General features: G+C 41.0%; 1 protein-coding gene across 2 annotated transcripts in view; it reads left to right on the top strand.

Annotated features, from left to right (window-relative positions):
* The first annotated feature begins 3,594 nt into the window (after positions 1 to 3,594).
* The window catches only part of NGEF (neuronal guanine nucleotide exchange factor), a 60,673-nt gene continuing 42,136 nt past the window's right edge, over positions 3,595 to 22,131 (top strand). Inside the window, exons 1-3 of one of the 2 annotated variants that reach the window (XM_083741823.1) lie at positions 3,595 to 3,801; positions 18,847 to 18,936; positions 21,333 to 21,672. In XM_083741823.1, the coding sequence (XP_083597949.1) occupies positions 21,408 to 21,672 (265 nt within the window). In that variant the 5' untranslated portion in view covers positions 3,595 to 3,801; positions 18,847 to 18,936; positions 21,333 to 21,407. The remainder of the gene's footprint in view (positions 3,802 to 18,846; positions 18,937 to 21,332; positions 21,673 to 22,131) is intronic. The other variant, XM_083741824.1, reaches the window with a different exon arrangement.

The raw sequence follows: 22,131 nt of genomic DNA on the forward strand, positions 1-22,131 counted from the left end.
GAAGGCATTTTAAAAACGTACTGGGAGCAATTAGAGCACTAATGTGCATCTGTAATGGATAGCTTGAATAAAACAAGCGAAGTGGTTCTGTTAATGGCTAGCATTTCCAATTGGGATAATTTCCTTTGTTCTCCTGTTCTTTTCATATGAATTGGAATGTTTGCTTAGTCTAAGGCAGCCTTTCCCAATCTTGGGGCACCAGATGGTGCTGGACTACAGTTCCCACCATCCTCAGCTAGCAGGGTTAGTGGTCAGCAGTGATGGGAGTTCTAGGGTATTTACTCACTCTTTGAAGTAATCTTTGATGGTTTTACAGAATTTTTTCTGTTCTGAATTTTGGAATGTTAATTTGGAAGTTTCAATGTCTCCTGTAGACCTCAGGGACCCAAGTAAGAGACCCTGGAGCTTGGAAAGATTGAATTGATTGTACAAAAGAGGAGCCATTAATATATAGACTGGACTACCAATATAGCAGGAATTTCTGTTAATTAGCTCCACTGTCTAATATGAACAGAGCTACTCAATAGACTTCCCATTTGTTTTAATGGAGTTTGCACATAACATGTTCCCTGGAACTCTAATTGGATTGTGGTGTGAAGATTCAATTTGGCATTCAAATATGAATATGAGCTTCAAAAGAGTCCAGTGGGTGTATTAGAGATAGTTTTGGACTTTGGCCAGGGTGATCATAGTTCAAATTCTCACTAAGTCACAGTGACTTTGGTTCAGCCACACTCTTTCAGTTTACCCTACCTTACAGTGCTTCTGTGTTGATATAACAGGGGTTGCCATGAGCAATTTTGCAAACATGAGAAATCGTTGGGGGTATCCCTTACACACCACAACCACACATGCAGCCCAACCGTGTCTGTATGCACACACACACACACACACCTCTTTCCTCCACCCCCGTGAGCATTTAGGCTTGAAAAAATGGTGCAGATTCCCCCCCCCCCCCCAAGCCTGGGGAATAGGGGGATGTGTGATCTTCCTGGACAGTAAAGTTGGGGAAGCAAAAGTTAACTGTTCTTCCCCAGCCACAATCTACAGGATGATGCTTCCTGTTCTCTCCTCTGCCTGCCTGCAAAAATCAAGCTTGGGGGAAAACCTTCTATTGTAGCCAGTAAAAATTCAAGCTGAAACTGCAGTGGAGGGGACCAGGACGATAGCAGGCCAGGCAGTCACAACTGGAGAGGATTTGTTAACCATTCCCTCTGCAGTTGTAACCCCTCCCTCTGAATCTCTCCCCACACTATATGTTCTGAATGCAGTTCCAAATTCAATCCAACAGAGGATTTGTTAACCATTCCCTCTGCAGTTGTAACCCCTCCATCTGAATCTCTTCCCACACTATATGTTCCGAATGCAGTTCCAAATTCAATCCAACACATTTCCAAATTCTACCATCTTAAAATTGAGGATGCAGAGTTCCACACATTTTGGCTCTCTGTGTTAGTCAACCATTATTTATGGTCACCACTGGCCCCTCTCCTGCTTTGAGTCATCCAGAACACACAAGAATACTTGGGGAAACATCTTGGTCCATCCTTCACCTCTCTCCAGAATTTGAAAACATTTGGAAGCAACAAGAGAGATTCTGGTTCCCCTCTGAATGTTGACGAAGCACAATGCAAAACGAACATCTTCAGATGATCTCTGCATGCACCAGAAAAATCAGGGGAGGAATGGGGGGCAGAGATGCGAAGGGAATTCGCACTGTGCTTGACATTCACAGGCAAATGCACACTGAAAATAACAATGATATCATCATCATCATTATTACTACTACTACTACTGTTCAGTTTATTACTTGCTCTTCATCAATAGGTGCCATCTAGACATATGAGGATTCCTGCACATACACCTGAGTAGCACTCCAGCAACAGAGTCGCTTGCCTTCTGAAAGGCTCATCCATCCACATTCATAAGCTACTCCATTAAAGAGATGAAGTGAGTCTGAATCCCCTTGCCTTGTACACAAAAGGAAACGAGCAGCTAGAGTTTACAGAGATTCAACAATTTCCTTTGGAAGACCACCGACAGCATAAATCATCCCCCGTCAACAAGTTACCTTTCCTGCAAAAGAGCAATGCTGAATGCTGTAATTAGCCCTAAACTGTTACTTAAGCTGCTGAAAAGCAGCTTGGGCTTTCTGCTGTGGGCCTGACTCCCCACTTACTTCATTGGCATAAATCAGGAATGAATCATTTGGAGTTGCAGCGGCATGGAAGCCAAGTGAGTGAGGGCAGAATCAAGCCCTTCAACGTCAATTTGTTCCTCTGTTGCTCTTACATTATGGTAGTTCCAATGATTTTTTCTCCACTTATAAAAATGCAAATAAGATGCGTGGGTGCACTAATAAAGGGATTCAGAAATAATCTGGAACGTAATATAATGACAGCACATTGAACAATGAAGCACTCAATTGGAATACTGTGTTCTGTTTGTAGTGTCACCTCTTATGAAAAAGGTATTGGTAGCTCCCAAAAGAAAGAAGTGGGCAGGGGTATGGATGTAAAGTATTGATAAGCGTCTGGAAATAGAATATTAACCTATTTAGAGTCATAAAGCTATTTAGATCCATAATACTGTTTAGATCTATCCCTCAAGTTGCATTGACTTATTTGGATTTTTCTTGGAACCTTTCAATGCTACAGATTTCTGGATGTAAGAGATAACCCTTACATATATTTACTCTGGTTGTATTATTGTGATAGGCATGTTTTCCAGACTGTTGTAGCACAACAGTCCCACACAGAGCTACAGTTGTTTAACAATCCATCCCTCTTCCCATGGAATTCTGGGAAATGAAACTTTGTGAGGGGATTAGGCGTTTCCTAACAATTCTCAGCACTACAGTTCCCAGGATACTTTGGGGGAAGCTATAGGCATTTAAAGTGCCATGCTACTGCTTCAAATGTATAGTAGGGCTCAAGAGGCACAGGTGGGTGGCTCCAGATGGATGCTTTTTGTGTGGGATCAGTACCACTCACCCATGCAAAATGCCTATACCCCCCACTTCAGATTGCTGCGGAAAATCCACAAAGCAAAAACAATGTGTTGTCAGCAACCTGCTTGTTGCATCTGAATGACACAGTTGTGATATTAAAACCTCCATTTGGAAGCATGCAAAAGAGTGAAGCACTGAATAAACATTTTGACTTTAGCTCAGTTGCAGTGATGCTTACTCACTTCATGCCCCTATTCATAAAATGATTATTTTTTTTAATAGCAAAAATCCTAAATTTAAAGGAAGGCCTAACCATTTAAACAATCTAATTGCATAACTGTCACATGGCATAACATTAAGTGGCTTTTAGCCAACACTTTGCCACACCATAAAGCTTTACTCTTTGACTCAGTCATTTTGCAGCTGTCTGGTGTCTGCACAAAGGTTTCAGGTCCTCACCCAGATATTTTTACTATGGTTGTTTGGCTTGACTAAGCCTTGTGGCTATACCTTCAAGCAGCACAAATGACAACTGGCATTGTGTTTGCATTAACGTGTCTGAATAAAAGGGATCTGTTGCTTTAAATCATGTTTGCTGTGACTCTGGAAACTAAGTAAACATTATCTTGGTAAAGCCTTGCATTCTAACACAGCAGGTTGGTGACAGAAGGTGCCGGGGCTGAAGGTCGCGGCTGTTTCAAGCAAGGATTTTCCCAGTCCAGGCCTCAGAACTTCACTGTAAGCTCCCTAAATCACTGTAAAGACGGGGCAGAATTTGCAACTGCACTGTACTGGATACCCTGTTGGTAGAACTGCCAGGCTAAGAGAGTAAACCAATTGTACAACAATAGGTGAGTAGAACAACAAATGGAAGAAAGGTAAAGAATTATTTGTTCTGTGGGGGAAAAGAATCATGGGGCGGAGGATGGAAAGAATAATATAAATCTGGAAACCCTGGCAGAACATTTGGCGAGGTAAATGGGGCCACTGCATCTGATCGGGCACGGAAAGCTACTGGGAGTTATTCAAGCTGTGGGAATGTCAGATAAGCGGAGGGGGCACATCACTGGCAAAATTATAGCAACTGGGTCACAACGACAAGTAAGTAGAAGATCCAGTATTCATAAACTGGCCAGGATAACACAGTCCGCCAGTTCATACGAAGGAGGGACAAACATCCCCAAAGAAACATTCCAAGAAACAATTTGCCACATTATTGTAATTTTGAAGAGACAACAGGATGACAAGCAGTGAGTGTTCTTGGGTGCTCTTCAGCACATCTCTTTTTCAAAAGAAACAATTGTCCTTTTTGTTACGGAAATTATCTTTCCCATTAGGGAGCTACAGTATTGTTAGCCCAGCAACAAAAACCCGTTGATCTTCAATTGCCTAGGATCCTGTATAATACTTAATGCAAATGCAAAATGCAAAAATGAGACGTTCCATCTTTTTAAAAAATATTCAGGGATTACTTGGGTTAAAATAAATAAAAATGGTTTGTTTTTGCTTTGTTGGGTCAAATGGGCTGTACTTTCAATATCTGAAAACAGGAGGTGGATTTAGTATAAAAACAGAATTTTGAGAACATGGTTTTGAACCTGAGGCCAAAGCAGTCAGTTGAATCCAGATTAATTTTTGATATATGGGAGGAAATAGGCATACCTTCAGATTTCCCCCAAATGTTAGCATCTACCCTTGCTATTAAAGTCAATTTTATAGGTACAGAAGGCCATGTATGTTAACAATAACATGTTAACTGACAGAACAGACAATGACAAAGATATTTTGAGAACATAGTGTTCTGACAGCTCTATGAATAATAGGGATTTTTCAGTCCACGCCCATTAACATTGTTAAATAACCCAAAGCCAGGCATGAAGAAAGCCACGCCTTTGAAAAGCATTTGTCTGAAAGCAAAGCAATTTTAATTTTTTAAAAGGTCATTATTACTCACATTGAAATTTTAAAACTGCACCTGCTTGGACAAGATCAGTTGCCAGCATCCTCTTAACTGTACCATTCATAAATCAAGATCGATTGATCAGGGCCACATAAAAAGGGTGCCCTTCCTTTGGGATCTTGCCTAAATTTTAAGCCCAAGTTCTTTCCTCACAAATGCTTTTAAGTGGCTTGTTTGGACAGGGTTAAACCATCCTGGAAACATTTTAATTTCTCATACCTTATTTTATTTTGTATATGCATTTTATTCTGTTGGGAAGAAGTTTGTTTTTATTTTTTTTAAAAAATCCAAATAATGAGATAAAAGGCCCACTATTATCCTGCTGCTTCCTTCTCCCTGCCCACCTGCCATGTGCCATCTTATCACCCATTTCCTTCTCCCTGGCACATCTCTCTGTGGCTGTGTATACACCATACATTTAAAGCACGTGACTTCCCCCACATGACTATCATTTGTTAAGGGTGCTGGGAGATGAGGAGTAAACTACAGTTCCCAGGATTCATTGAGGGAAACCATGTGCTTTAAATGTATGGTGTGTACAGTCCCCCTGCCATCCCCTTCTCACTCATCTCATTTTCTCTCACCTTCCCCTGTCCTCCTCTCACCCCACTGTCTTCTGCCTGACCCCTTTCCTAAGCAATGTGCTATTTGCAGCAAGGTTTCATTGCGGCAGATTACCGTAAATGCAATATCAGAGAGATGACACAGATCATAACGCGATGTAGTCTAAAGTCTTGTCACATTAACTCAGGCATAGGCAAACTCGGCTCTCCAGATGTTTTGGGACTACAACTCCCATCATCCCTAGCTAACAGGACCAGTGGTCAGGGATGGTGGGAGTTGTAGTCCCAAAACATGTGGACAGCCGAGTTTGCCAATGCCTGCATTAACTGATCATGTTTCACAGAGGGCAGCCTGCATTTCCCCCTCCCAATTCATAAATTTAAGGTGCTGCTTATTACCTAAATGGCTTGGGACCACAGTACCTAAAGGACTGCTTCCTCTGGCATGGGTCAGCCTGCCTTAAAAGATCATCTGAGGGGGCTGTTTTGTGTGTGCTACTGCCTTCCAGGGAGAATCAGTGGTAGCTACAACAGAGAGGGACTTTTTCATTAATTGGAACCAGTAGTTATGGAAGATCAGCGTGGGGCAGCCCGCATTCAAGCTGGTGTTCCGTAATTGCTTGGAATTTTTTTCTTTTTCAGCAAGCTTTTGCTGCTTATATTTCTATTTTAGTCTGGCTCTCTGTTGATTGTTTTGTTACACACAACCCCAATCTCCATAAGTAGTGCGCGATTTCCATAAAGTGGTGCAAGATTCTAAGAAAGACACACCTGTTCCAGATGCACATAAGAAATAAGTTAGTAAAGGCATTCAGAACAAATCTTCAAAGCAGATCACAACGCAATGACACTTTTTAACTCAACACAGCCCAGCAACAGTCTTTCCCTTTCTAGCAATTTCCAGTTCATCAAGAATTAATCAGCCTTCCTTCTACCTTCTTGGTGCATACTCCAGCCAGATCTGCATTTCAAAAGCAGCTTTCAAACACATCAACAGCAATTCTAAAAAAACCTTTAAACCGACAAAAACCATAAAGCACAGTGTTTCAAAATCCATTGCTAAGCCTTGCAGGAAGAATCCCTGCAGCAAAAGTAAACAGTCTCAGAAATCAGACCCAAACCTCTGCTTCTCCTCCACCAGGCAGCTGCCTGCATAGCCCTTTGTGCTGGGGCTTCCGTGTTTTCATTGAGTTCTCAGTCCAAGTAAATCAAGCAGCTACACAGAATTGCTTGTTGTGGAATCTTCACAAAGTTCAAGAAAATTTCACAGCTACTTCTGGGCTCCACTCACAGGTTCAGATTCTCTGGAGCCTGTCTATTTCTCTTTGGCCTTCCCTTAGGTTGTGGGTTAGAAACTCTAAACACACACCCCAGTCCCAAAACAGTTCCTGTAGCACAATTCCAGGACCAGATATCTTGTCTGTCGCAGTCGGCATTTGGCGCCAGGATCTGGGGAGAGAGGTTGGGGCACTCTCAGGCACAGTGCACCCCCCAATAGCAGTTCACCCTCAAACGTTCAGCACCAGAGGAGGGCTTGCAGACCTTCTCTTCTCACCTCTTGACTTGATGTCCGCTGCTCCACCCTCTGACATGGCTCAGTTTTGCCACCTTCCTCTGAGGCAAAGCGGAGATTGTGGCGTCTTTATGATAAATGGTTTATTTTCACATATATACAACCTGAGCCTGCGATGGAGGGGCTCACAGCATTAACACTCAAGAGGGTCCTGTTTCTCCCATTGCTGCAGCAGCCTTGAATTCAAAAAGAAGTACACTGTAACCCTCTGCCCCCCCTCCAGCTTGCAGTACCACCTTTTCCTCCAGTCAATTGCAATCCTAAACTTTGCTTTGTCTCTGCTAATTGTCTCAGAGCTGAGGGAGTGACCCTCCCTCTGTCAGGGACAGAGTTCCTCTTCACATCTTTCTTAATAGCTCACCACCTTGCTTTTGTTAAGTTAATGACCAGTACTTAGCAGCCATTATCAGGCTGGCCTGGCTATTCCAGCCATTTAATCCCCCGCTGGATCCAGGGATTCAGGGGGCTTGATTAAATTATAGCATTTACTAAATCCAGGAATTATGGGGAGTGTGGCATCTCCAAACCCTGGCACTTACAACCCATAAAAATATTGTATTGGGCATCTCCAACTGGACCTGGAAAGCAGGGCATAAATTGTGTTACAAAATAATATAAATAAAACATACTGAAGCTATCATTTGAAAAGCCAAATATGACACTAGGATAAAAAAATGTGCCTATCACAACAACAAAAGCTAAAAGAACCTCATATTTCCCCCATATAGTTCCTTGTGTTTTGTAATCAAAACAGCACGCCATTAAGATGACTCAGGGATGGTAGTTCTTTGAAAATCTCCTCCCATTACACTGCTGTGCCCTTTGTCACAATAACAATATGACTATTCATGAGGATAACTCAGGGTACTTCTAGCTTTGCAGTGTTACTGATAGGAAGGTTTGAAATATAATGTGTGTCCCGCTCTCACCCCCTCTCAAAATGATCATAACCCTTTTCTGGCAAAAAAGAAGAAGAGGAGACCATAAGCCAAATGCAATATATAAGTATTCAGTTTGTCTGATCACAGTATAGAAAGGACCTGTGTCAGACTGGAGCCTCTCTGTTGTCAATACATCTTCCTGCAAAGGGGTGTTGTGGAGATAAATTAGATGACGTCCAGGGGGGATTTCTGAAAGGCAGCTCTTTGTCCTAGATCTTATGCAAGTCAATCAAAAAACCACGAAAGCTCAAGAATTTTTAGGTTTGTCTAAAAACAACTTTTGGGTTTTCCTTAAAAGAGCGCATCAATTCTGTGGGTTCCCTTGAAAAGGCACAACAACTTCTGGGGTGTCCTGGTTTTTACTCTTTGAAAATTAGCAACCCTAGGATATGGTCATCATCAGCACTTATGTAGCACATTTGAAATTTCACAGTGCTTCGCATGCATTGTCGCAGCAGTCTTTACAACCACCCTGCAAAGTAGGCCAACACAATATCCCCATGGTGCAAATGGGCTAAAAATGAGAAGAATAAGCAGTTCGTACACTAATAATATACTACAGAAACTACTACTGCCGTTGAAACCTTTTACAAACACACATTAAGGATTCTGTGCTGCTCTGCAGAACAAGGAGCATAAAGAGAGACAAAACAGGAGAGAAGGAATGCATATGCCATTCCCCAAAGGCAACTGAGGCAGAAAGAGAGATGAAGACACTTGCTGTTGCTCCCAAAGGGTGCCAAACTGGAAAAATATCCACAATTTACAGGCCAGTGTCTTAATCACTGAGTATTGATTCCTCTCTCCCTCCCTTTCTTATTATGGAAGAAAGTACAGAAGAAAAATAGAAACTGAGGGTGTTTCTCAGAGGAACTGCCATGTTCTAAAAATAGGCTGAGACAGCTCCTAGAAATGCGCCGAAGAAATGACAGTAAAAAAGAAAGAAATGAGAGGCTCACTTGCGAACCTCTTGCCATTTGGGTGTCGGACTGGCAGTACAAATTCTGACCTTGGGAAATAACCCAGCATGACATTCAGTGGGTTGATGCTATCAAATTTGATGCAGTCTAGCATCTCTACAGTGTGATCTTTCCACCATACTGAGCACCAGTTACTAAGACAATTCTCTGCCAACCTCATTAAATTTATACAATAGGTCACATAGCCGTAGATGTTTGCTCTGTGACTGTGGCACTGTAAAACAGGATGCTAGTTATGTCTAGATCCACCGGTGCCTGTAAAATAGATACAGATATTTTCCTTCAAATCATATTTGTAACACTTTAGAGATAGGCAAGCCCACACAAGAGAATTGTGCAGAATAATCTTCCAAACCTCAATCAGATTGGAGGGTGGGTTGAGTTATTTCACAGAGTGACTGGAGAATAAAGCCCCCCTCCCCTAAAATAGCCCACAAACCAGGCTTGCCTGTAGAATGCCGGCATGCACCAAAAATATCCTTCAGCTACACCAAGGTCTAGGACTGTTGGATAAGATGTCTCATAAAACCAACATACTTAAGTGTAATTAATGTATGAAGGGGTTAAGACCATAAAGTAAACTGTCCTGCCAGGCTTAGCTCACCTTGGGAGAGACTAGGACCTAGGTAATCCACCTCAGTCTACCTGTGAAGACATCTGAGCTGGTTCCTCTCACAAGCCACTCTTGACTTCCTATACCAATAATTTAGGAACTTTCACCACTGTGACTGAGCCAGGTTTTACTGCCTGTGCAACTGTTGCTAAATGTTGTATTATTTAAAGCACAAGAACTTGACCTTTGGATAATTTGTAGCTGAAACCACAGCTTGGTGCGATGTCTGAAATGAGCTATATTTACATACAGGTCCAGAAAGAAACAAGTTCTGCAAACAACTGAACGTTGGCACAAGTTAAAAACAAGTCTTGACCTTTGGATAATTTGTAAGTAAACCATATTAACTTACCGCATTTTTCGCTCTATAGGACGCATCAGACCATAAGATGCACCTAGTTTTTGGAGGAGGAAAACAAGAAAAAAAATATTCTGAATCTCAGAAGCCAGAACAGCAAGAGGGATTGCTGCGCAGTGAAAGCAGCGATCCCTCTTCCTGTTCTGGCTTCTGGGATAGCTGCGCAGCCTACATTCGCTCCATAAGATGCACACAGATTTCCCCTTACTTTTTAGGAGGGAAAAAGTGAGTCTTATAGAGCAAAAAATATGGTACCAAGCATGTGGCCTTTTTCTATGCTGGGGATGAGGGCAACTTTGGAAAGAACTTGGAAGGACATGTTTTAAAGGTCTAACAGCCTATATTTCCACACTTTACTTTGCCGCATATTTTGTGCTTTAAATCTCTGCTGGGGTTCTCTCACTAAAGACTACTTGCCCCAAACTTGGATCTTGGCATCCAGGAATTCTCTTTTTGTACCTATTTTTTCCTTGAACCAACCTGGTGCCCTCCAGATGTTTGAGACTGCAACTCACAGCAATATAAGCTAGCAAGTGTAGTTGGTGAAGGCTGGTCTAGGCCCATCCTTTCCTGTGGTTCCCCCAGGAGTATACAAAGATGGGAACCTCCCATTTGCCAGACACTCCTAGACAGCTCAAAGGGCTTGGATGCTCCTATGTATGTACACTATATTCAAGGACAGGACCATGGGAACTGTATATGTAGAACCCACTAAGTCTGTAGAAGTATGTGATGATGATAACTTATCATTTATATGCTGCTCATCTGACTGTGTTACCATACAGACTACAGCAGCTGGAGAGAAGAGGCAGCCAAAATGGAGGTGCCTCCTAGATATTATGGACTCCAAATTCCATCATCCCTAACCATTGGCCATGCTGCCTGAAGCTGATTGTTGGGAAAGGCTGATCTACAAACACCTGACTCTTTTTGTTATGGTACCACCATTGCTATTGTGGTTTAACATAAACTTAATATGCACTTTCTGTTATGTTTCTATGACTCCCCAACTCCATTTTATCCTCAAAAGAAACCCTGTGGAATAGGCTAGGTTGAGAGATAATACTTGCCCAAGGTCACCAAATGAATTTCCTGTATAAACAGTGATTTGAATCTGGTTCTTCCTAGTCCAGTGATTTATCCATTATATCATTCTGGATTTCCCAGCCCCATGGCACTACAAAGCGTGCTCCAAAAAAACTGGAAATTCCTAAAAAAGCATTTCATCCTATTTAAGACTACATTGTGGACATGTATGTTAGAAGCACTGTACATAGTGGGCTAACTCCATAGAATCATAGAATCATAGAGCTGGAAGAGACCACAAGGGCCATCGAGTCCAACCCCCTGCAAAGCAGGAAACACCATCAGAGCACTCCTGACATATGGTTGTCAAGACTCTGCTTAAAGACCTCCAAAGAAGGAGACTCCACCACACTCCTTGGCAGCAAATTCCACTGTCGAACAGCTCTTACTGTCCGGAAGTTCTTCCTAATGTTTAGGTGGAATCTTCTTTCTTGTAGTTTGGATCCATTGCTCCATGTCCACTTCTCTGGAGCAGCAGAAAACAACCTTTCTCCCTCCTCTATGTGACATCCTTTTATATATTTGAATATGGCTATCATATCACCCCTTAACCTCCTCTTCTCCAGGCTAAACATGCACAGCTCCATTAAACTCCATGCCTGCTGGAAGTTGATCTTTCTTGTTGATCTTTTGCATGTGGTTTGGTGATTGTGTACACACCCATCCAAGCATGATCATTACAATTATGGGTGCTAGTGGGGGTGCATGGTTGCTGAGCTGCTTTGATTAATACAAAAATGGAGGCAATTGTGAAGAGTGCAAAGAGGAAGTAAAACAAGCATATTTGAGTATTGAGTAATCAACTCATAAATATTTGTGTGGTAGAAAGGAATGATGGGCGGTCAGGTACACACTCATATCCAACCTACCAACACTTTTTTATCACAGGGGTGTGGACAGGGTGATAAGCAATAAGACAAAAGCATAAACTTTTTAATACTTGTTCTACCCAACTGCTACCAGACTGTGTGGAAAGAGAGAAACCAGTTTGAGAATACAACTAAACCTGTATAGATTATTTTTTAATTCAGTATATTACCTTCTTATAACAACTAGTCTGATTTTACATGTTGAGGACCATGCCGGAATAAACCAGCAAAACACTGTAAACCCATAGTTTCTGTTTGGTAATAATCAATATTAACGATATTCGATTAAATTGTAAAATGTAGTTTACTTTGAGGTGAAGTTCTTTTCTTTTCAAGTACTCTTTTGATATGCTGTATGGATGTAATTCAATAAGTGATGCTCAGTTTCAGAGTAGAACTAATCCAATTTATCATCAACTCAACCTTTCTTTGTTCTTTTAGTCCAGCTTTCGCCAGATGTCTTGGACTACAAGGCCCATTATCAGCCCCAGCCAATACAGGTGATGGGCATGATAGTCCAAAACATCTAGAGGGCACTAGGTTGGCAAAGGCCTCTCTAGCCTAATAAATTGTGTTGGTTCAGCCATTATGGCTAACACCCACACTTTATCAAGCCATTTTAATACATAATATTACTGACAATCTCTACTTCCCCACAGAAATATGCCCATAATTTTTTTTAAAAAACTTCTTTACATTCCCATCTCACCAGGCTTTCAACTAGTTCATTAAGAAGAACATCAGAGCTAAAGAATTTTCATATCCTAAACATGCTTAGATGTTGCTTAAGAAGTAGCAAGAAGGAGAAATAAAGTGACAGTTAATAATACACCTGTCTTCAGTTCAGAGATCTACGCCCTCCCATCAGATGTCAAACAGATAAACAACTATTTGACTTTTAGAAGGTATCTGAAGGCAGCCCTGTTCAGGGAAGTTTTTAATGGTTGCTGTTTTGCTGTGTTTTAATATTTTGTTGGTAGCTGTCCAGAGTGGTTGGGGCAGCTCAGTCAGTTAGGCAGCGTATTATTATTACATATAGTTCAGCTTTTTAGAATTCTAATTATAATTATTGCCTATACCTTCTGGGGCTCTTGCAAGCTGAGAGTATTGTTGTATTAAGGCTGGGTGGTGAACCCCAGGCCTTAGGCCAAATGAAGCCCTCCATTTCTGTTTATCTGACCCTTGGGCTCTATCCAGGCCACACCTCTTCTTCCCTAGGTTACACCCCTCAGCAGCACTGCTTTGAGAGTTTTTGCATTGCTGGAATGTGTCATTGAACTCCAATAATGCTTCTTGCTTGCATTCATGGAGGATAGAGAGGGGTGTGCAAAGGTAAATTTTGCATTAGTTTGCTCTGCCCAGTTTTGCCTCTTGCGTCTCCGGTACTGGCATCTGACCCTCTGAAAGGTTGTCCTGAAGGGAATATGACCTTCAGGCTTCAAAAAGGTCCCTCACGCCTGCACTTAAGCCACAGAAAAATCCTATTTAATTGTGTTTTGACTAGATCTTGGGCATTGGTGATGTAAGCTAACAACACCCTTATGAGAAAAAGGTGTTAACATTTGTCCCAGTGAAATCTGGAAATCACCTTGAAGTGTGTAAGATTGACAGCTCTGGCCAATTTAGATTGATTGATGTTTATCCACACAACAAGGAAAGAAAGAATGACATCGAAGCAAGCTGTTCTCCTGACAACTTTTTTATCCCTCTCAAATTGAAGTGGCTTATGCTACTGTAGAATGAGCCAGATCAGGGTTCTGGAATGCGATCATGTTTTACACTGAAAAATAGGCAGTGGAGGTTAAAATTTCCTTTAATCCGTCTTTACATTTCATGATAGATTCCCTTAGGTATGGGACTTCTTTACAGAGAAAAGGACCTTCAATCTTTGCGTATGAACTAGCTTTAAGAATGTGAATAAAATAAGGTTAGCCTATAGTTTAATTAGTTCTGAAATCTTATAATGGCAGTGAAAAGGCCTTCTGTTTTCCTTAGTTTTCAATATACCGAATGCTGACTTTTCCGACATGACAATGACTGCTTAATAGCCCCAAAGGAGCAATCCTACTCTAAGATAACTGCTTTTAGCAGCTTCTCCTCGATGAGACCCATGAGACAAAGCACAGATTTGTGCAGGATGTGAATGATCTAAGTGAACTTTGATGTACTAACTATTATTGCAAACATGTTTTATGAACCCTGGGTATCTGCTTTTATTACATAATGAATCAATACCAGAAGTGTGAAAAGGCAGTGCCGTGTTAGCACAAATAGAGCAATTCTAACTATAATTTTACCTTTAAATATGTAACACTTACATGTTCAGTTGTTAGCCACATGTTCTAAGATACGACGTTTTAAGAATTCAACATTTTAAGATGGATTTTTAATGTACTACGTACTACTGTTTACTTCCTTTGATCTATCAACTATGACAATCACAGGCACAAATAACTGGCCTAAAACCCTCTAAGGAAGAGTATGTGAAGCACTTTCACAACAGGCTGTGTAAAGCCGTGTCTGATCCATAGGCAGCACGACGGGAAAGTGCTTTCCCTGATCCTCAATAACCAGTCCTCTATGACTTTTCTTAAACTGCACGGGATGTAAAGCTCCTAGTTTAAACCAGGGGTTGGGAATATGTGGCCCTCCAGAATGTGTGTTGCTGGAATCCAACTCCCATCAGTCCCATTAGGGATGACGAGAATTTAGCAATATATGAAGGGCTAAATGGCCTCTATCTTTGACAAAGTATCCTAAAAGGGCGAGGAAGGTTTGGGGTTGTGTGCCATGAGATATGTGTCTGCAGACTCTTAATTCCCGGCTACTGCACATATTGGAGACAGCTGTACCAATCCATTTGGGGATTAGGAGAAGTTCTTCCTGCCTAATCTCAAACTTTAGAAGTCAGATGTCTCATGCTATGGTGCTATGTAGGGGGTGGGATTCCCTGTTTTTTATACCTTCCAGGACCCCAACTTATACATTCCCAGGGATGGTATCCAAATAAGTCATTTTCAGAGCAGACCCTCTGAAATGAATGGAGTTGAAGTAATTTAAATCCAATGATTATAATGAGTTGTCCATCAGACATAGCGCTATCGTATGAATCTAATAAAGATCTTCTAATAACTGAAATCCAGCCACTTTCCTCCTCCGAAAGCAAGGACAGCTTATGCTTTGTTTTCCACATCCATGCATTTGACTTTGTCTTTCTTCAAGGGGTCCTTTTGTAGAGTTATTATAAGCCTTTTGATGTTTTAACTGATGGACAAGAGGAAGCCAATTCAAATACAGCAATACTTTCATTGAACAGTAAAGCATATACATTCTCCACATTCTTCAAATTCCTCATCCATTGCCTAGCCAGTCTTCAGCACTGCATTCATATTTGACCTTATTAGCGTCTCTCTGTATATTCTAGAATAACAACAAGAACATTTCAGTATGACTGTCAGAACAGGATTACTAACCCAAATGCAGTATAAGCAGTAGAACACTCCAAATGTCATAATATGCTACCGGAGGAGGGGGTTCTGTTTATTCTCCTCACAATAAAATAATACAGCTTACTGGACCATAAAGTTCTGATTCTGTTCCTTGTATGTTAACACATTCTCTGGAAAAATTAGTCATATTTTCAGGGTACAAAGGGAGCTCTGCCTTTTTTAATAAAAAAAATGACAAATTTCATTAATTTTTAAAGTATCAGTAGAATGAATAATTAATTACATATCCCAAAGTGTGGACATAAAATTACGTCTCCCATCCCTGGCCAGTCCTAAGTCAATGTCCCAACAACAACAACAACAGTAGAGGAATTTGAAAGGGGGGGGGGAAAGGGCTTAGCAAAAAGAAGTGTGAGGCTAAATCAGAACCACAGTTCAATGCTGCTTTCATCTCTTGTTCAAATAGCTCAAAAAATGTCTTCCAGATTTCCCCTGCTTTCATATCTATAATATATATTTGCTCACTTATTGCTTTATCTAGTATGTCTTCTGTCCAACATTCTATTGTTGAGCCACCTTAGATTTCCATTGTTCCTGTGACCTGACCAATTTAGCATTTGCTCTGGTAGTAATGTGTATGCTATGTACCACCCTCGTTCTCTCAGAATGGCAATGGCACCCAACTGAGAGGTGCTGAAACTGAGTTCCGGCAAGTTCTGGTTGAAACAAAGCCCCAGCTTTATTTTCTTTCTCACACAGCCAAGGAAACCCTATTACAAAACAGTTTATATTTCTTGCCTTATTGCAGAGGACTTGTTTGAATGCTGTTCTGTATAAGACACATACTTTGCAATAGACCAACTTTGATATGCCCTCTCCTTTTTTGATCTCATACTGAGAATGTAGTAAGGCTAGTTCCCCTCAGCTATGTAGAATTATATATGACAGCAGCAGATTTGTCTTTGAATGCAAGTCACTGAGGGATTTCCAGTGAAGCAGCAGCTAACCAGGCACTTTTCACTCTGCAACTCCTTCCTCCAGCCACTTTTTTTCCAATATGATGTCTGCTACTGGCTAGGGGTGGCTGTGTTAGGGAAGCAACCTTGAAGGAGAGGCTTGTTAAGTATAATTGGTTTAATTGACATTGAAATGGGTATGTCTATCTATTGGTGAAAAGATTTAACATAGGGAGATTCCACTGAAGCTTTAGAAAAGCAAGAAGAGCACTCTGAGCTCTTGGTGAGTTGATAATTAACTGATTGTTGCTTTCTGCTAGCTAACATGTGAGTGAGTAACCTTAGATCAGGTGATGAAGGTATTGAGTTGCAAATTTGCCATCTTGGAAAGGTGGTGGCTGCTTCTTTGTTCTCTCCCAGGCTGCATGGAAGGGAGATTTAAATGAAGTTCTCCAGGAGAACAGATAAAGGCAAAATGGATGTTGAAGGAGAGAGACCTTTACTTATAGGTCTGTTTGGATTATTTCATATTTTGTAAGATGCTGAGCCTATGACTTTGAATGGCATATGTCTTATGGAACATGATGCAAGATCTTTATTTTCAAATGTAGATTGCTGTCAAACCACAGCAAAAAAAATGAGGGAGGGCAGAAGAGGGGTGCTGAACTCTTTTTTTCCATTATCTGTTTAACCACAGTCCTGTTGCAGATATTAATACTGTGCAGTTTGAAGCGACTGGAAGCAAAAGAACTGACTCCTTTTGGAAGGCAACTTTGTCCCGAATCATAAAGATATTATTCAAACTTTACTTGCAGAACTTTCTTCATAACAGAATTAAAACATCCAAACTGCACAGTATTAATATCTGCAACAGGACTGTGGTTAAACAGATAATGGAAAAAAAGAGTTCAGCACCCCTCTTCTGCCCTCCCTCATTTTTTTTGCTGTGGTTTGACAGCAATCTACATTTGAAAATAAAGATCTTGCATCATGTATATTTCCACCCCCAGAAGGCTAATGCTTCCAAGTCTTCCAAGTTTGAATATTATACTCCCTTCAGCTGCGCCCTGTTGTTGTTCTTGCTGCATTTCTCCTCACCTCTCTTGAGAGCTGTTACACTGTTAATGAGTCATCTTCGCAATTTCAGCACTATTTGTTTCCTAGAGGTGAAGCAAAATGTCTCTTCTGAAAGCACATCATTCATTTTAGTCTTTATGTAGCACCTTCATGCCAGTGCAATTCACCTACTCAATCAGGCAACAGCGTATTGCTTCCTATGAGGACATTTTTGGGCTACCATATCTTACCGCCGCTCTTAACAGGATGAAAGCCACCACAAGCTGACTGATGGCATGGTGACTCATCCTGTGAATGCTCCAATAGGTTCCATCAACTGATGCCTAGCTACTGTATGAAAGCCCTCTCAAAATGTGAGTGGAAACAGGAGATGAAAGATTATGGTCTCAATAATCAAGGCCAGTCACAGCATTAAAAAAATTAAGCTTGAGTGGCTTCAACAAATCCCCATTTTGCCAAAATGGTTGTATGAATGAGTCCTTTACTTGCTTTATGTTCCTTTACCCATGGCTTCCTAGAGTACTGAATACAGTGGAAATTGACAATAAGCTTGATTACTATTTCGAAACTCCACAATCTGGTTTAATTTTTGTAAAAATAAATAAATCACTGAGTCGTATTCAACTTCAGTTCTACTCAGAGTATATTTATTCAATTAAATCGACTAACTTATGTACAGAATGTGGTTGGATACAACCCACTATGTGCAAAGCATTAATATGACAATGGTGGCAATTTTTTGTCACAATAAATATTGTTTTGGGAATGAGGCTGGCCTCCCTGTCCTCCATTACCACAGTCACATGCATTTTGGAAGCTTTTACTTCCATTTACTTGGGAGTAAGGCCTATGAACTTGCACTGTTAGACTTCCATCACATTTGCACATTCTTACTATGTGCTTTCCCCACTGTACACAATCCTCTTGTTTTTTATGCCTATTCTGGACAATGACTGTCATTTTTGTTTTGTTCTGCTACACAAATGCTGCATAGTCCTAGATTATATTTGATTTTAGTCTCATAGGGTTAGGCTGCCAATGTTGTAGTGTGGCCTTTTATATCTTCCAAGGAATTATTGAGATCTGTAACTGTTCAGCATGTGAGTGTGGGTGAATGTGTGCAGGGGTAGGTTGACTGAGGTACAGAATATCTGCTAACCTGGGGCTCTGGGGGAGTGGCATTTGCTGCTTGGCATGGCCATGGTTGGTCCGGGGGTGCCCCCATTTTCCTGCATGGCTGGAGGTGGAGATGGTCACTTGATGCCACCCACCTCCGACCACACCTGTTAAATCATCAAGACAGGCGTGAACTTATGAAGCTGGATTAAAAAAGAAGAAGCAAGCAGCTCTATGCCATTATTTACCCAATGCATGCAGGGAAACTCAGACCATTGATCAGTCCTAGACTATTTATTGTTAGCTGAAACCACAGCTTGGTGTGATGTCTGAAATGAGCTATATTTACATACAGGTCCAGAAAGAAACAAGTTCTGCAGGCAACTGAACGTTGGCACAAGTTAAAAACAAGTCTGGCTGTTTAGATTATAACTGGATTTAAAAGGTAATTTTTAGTGTGTGTGTGTGTGTGTGTGTGTAGTCTTAGGCAATTAAGATGTATAATTGATGTAATTGTATACTGAGCTTTTTCTTGATGTTTTATATATCTACTGGAAGTGTGTTAAATTTAATTTTCCAAAAAGATTACTGAAAACCAGAACGGGAGAGTTGTAAGAACCAGCATGGATGGGTCTTGTTAATAAGTTAATGCATAACTGTTTCTTGTTTGTATCTGAAGCTTTTGCAAGGTACTGGATGAGCAACAACAGGTCATAGCTAGTCAAGGAGGATATTTATTTCATGCATTTCATGCATATTTGGAAAGGGTGGACATACAGCAGACATTAAACAGCCCTGTTGCTCCAGATCCAGTTTTAGTTAGGAGTTATGAACTACAGTAGCTTGATTTTTTTCTGTCTTGTAAAACAGCTTCCTGTTTGCCCTAAACAAACTCTGGCAAATCTCTGAGAAATCAATGACATCTTTTTGCTTGGGGGTGGGATTTGATAATGACATTGAATTAGAAATGTGCTAAATTTCTTATCCTTGATACTGAGGCTTGACAGCTACTACTAACAATTCATCCTAGAGAATGACACTTACTATAATATATCCACCCCACAGCATTTGGAAATTGTGAATAAGCTAAGAGTCAGTTCTAAGATCAGACATGAAGTTCATTTTATGACCAATCTGAACATCTCACAGTCTTGGTCTAACTCTCTACACAAGGTTATCAATGATAAAACTTTATTTTTTAATTAAATTTATATTTCACCCTTTCTCCCAAAGGAGCCTAGGGCAGCAAACAACAAGTGATAAAGCTATAAGAATGCCTTAAAAATTCTAATAGAGATGCAAACTGGGAAAGAACTCAGCTGAAAAGGGTTGTTTAAGAAGGAAGGTCTTTAAGAGGCACTGAAAAGACAGCACTTATTGGCACTTGTCTAATATTTAAGAGAAGTGAATTCCAAAGTGTAGATGGATGTCAGGGAGTCTTGATAACAAACAAGAGTAGTTAATTAAATAGAAGATTTATTGCAAAAACAGAGTTCACCAGAATCGCGATCACAGCCATCCGTCTATAAATCAACGATGTTCCTTCTAAGGAGGGTGTTTCCGGTGAGACCAGAAACAGCCGAACTTCCTCTTGTGATGTATTCTGTCCCATACACCTAGACCTTGGACTAAGGGAGTCAGCTCCTACCCCTTCCTCATTCTCTGAAACAGTACTTCCGTGGTCCTTCCCGCTCTCTGAGCTGCTTTCGTTTCTAGCCCCTGCATTTTGTCCTTCACTAGCACGCTGGCAAGCTGCTGGCGGACTCTCCGCAATGGGAGCTGGCTGCAAACTTTCCCTGAGGGCTGGCTCATTCATGACAGTGGCACAACAGAAAAGGCCTGATTCCTATGCTGAGCAGATAAGAACTCCTGATATGATGGTATCTGCAGGGGGCTCTCATCTGCAGGGCATAGAGATCAATTGGGTATATAAGAGGTGAGCTGTTCAATGAGATTGTACATTCCGGAAAGAAAGAGGAAACAGATCAAACAGGTTAGGGTCTTGGGTCCCACTGACAAAAATTTGGAAGGCCTTGTCTCAGCTAATAGCTGGGGTCATCCAAGACCTTATGTAGTCCAGCAAGGCCTATGGAGCAGTTGCCACCACCTCACTGAGGAGCTGGCTGTGGCAACTTAAAGGATCCTTGTCCAGTTCTGCAGGTGTCAGTCTGGAGGGGAAAGAGGAGGTGCCAAAGGTCCTTTCTGAGTAGAGCTGCTTGTATTTTCCTTAGGGTAGCATAAGAGGTCAGGTTCTGGGATCATTGCACTTACTAATCGCCATCTAGATCCTTTTTGGTGCTTTCTGTTTGTATCATATGAATAGACAATTTAAATGAAATGTAAAATTGTGTCTTCAAGGGCGTCAGAGAAAACCAGATGTTTCCCATTCAAAAATAACTCTATTGCAGAGGAATTTGGAGTTTAGCTTGAATAGTTTTTCAAGGTGATCATGACATATCATGTCCCAATGCAGTTTTTTGAAAGCATGATAACTCCAATATCAACATTTAAATTAATGTTTCAGACAGTTTGATAACACCTGTGCCAATAACAATGAACCATAATCAGGATCATCCCCTAACCTTCACCCTGGCCATCCTGTGTGTTTATGTATCTCCAACTGAAGATTACACGTCCTGCATCTGATGTAGTAGACTTTAGTCCATGAAAGCTTGGGTCATAATAATATTTGTTAGTACTTAAGGTGCCACAAGACTGTTCATTTTGCTGCAACAGAATGATTAATATGTCTCCTCTCTGGAAATTCTACATTGTTATAGATGAACATTTTCCTTTTATTGTTTAAATAAACTTTCTTACACTTTGCTTTTAATTCTAAAGCCAAGAGACCTGATGGAATTTATAAATGTTCCTCGTTGTCTGCTTTGGTGTTATTAAACAAACCAACTTGTTGCCATGGAGACAGAAGAACTAGAAGAGGTGGAAAGACACAGTAGGAAATCAGTCCATGGTCATTGGAAGGATAGTTCTTCGCAGGCAGTATCATGCGTGGACTTGATCTGCGATAATGAGTCAGAGGCTTCCGACCATGTAACTGAGAAGGAATCACAGACGCACTACATTCCGATTCGAAGAAATTCCAGGTACTACCGCTCCTTCAGACTTCGGAACAGAGGGAAAGCGAGGAGCAGCAGAGAAGTTCAAACTGAAAACGTTGAAGGTAAGTAGTCTAGTTACTCTCCCTTCTTTGCCCATTGAGACTGAGAGTTATGGATAAAAGTATATAGCAAGGGTTGGGGGAGAGAGTTTACAGGAAGAACAGTGACAGACTTCTTAAGACTCTAGAATCTGGGTCCCTGCCTTCATACACCGGCTGCACCTACTGGATATCAAGTTGCTGCAAGTCTGAAACTGCAAAAACAAGAGAGAAAGCTAAACGGGATGAGATCTGATGCCATTTCACTTACAATGAAGCTCTGTTTGGTTGGCAAGACCCACAACTAAAGAAGGAATGAACAGCAAGAACAAGCAAAATATTTTATACAAATGAGAGTGTCTACTGGAGCAAGAGACATATTAACAGCACAATGCTAGACAAGTTTACACACAAGTCCATTAAGTGCAATGGAACTTACTCTTTAATAGGTGTGTTTAGACTGCAGTCTTGAGAACCAAACAC

Source organism: Podarcis gaigeae (assembly GCF_964106915.1).
Source record: "Podarcis gaigeae genome assembly, chromosome: 5".
Taxonomy (NCBI): domain Eukaryota; kingdom Metazoa; phylum Chordata; class Lepidosauria; order Squamata; family Lacertidae; genus Podarcis; species Podarcis gaigeae.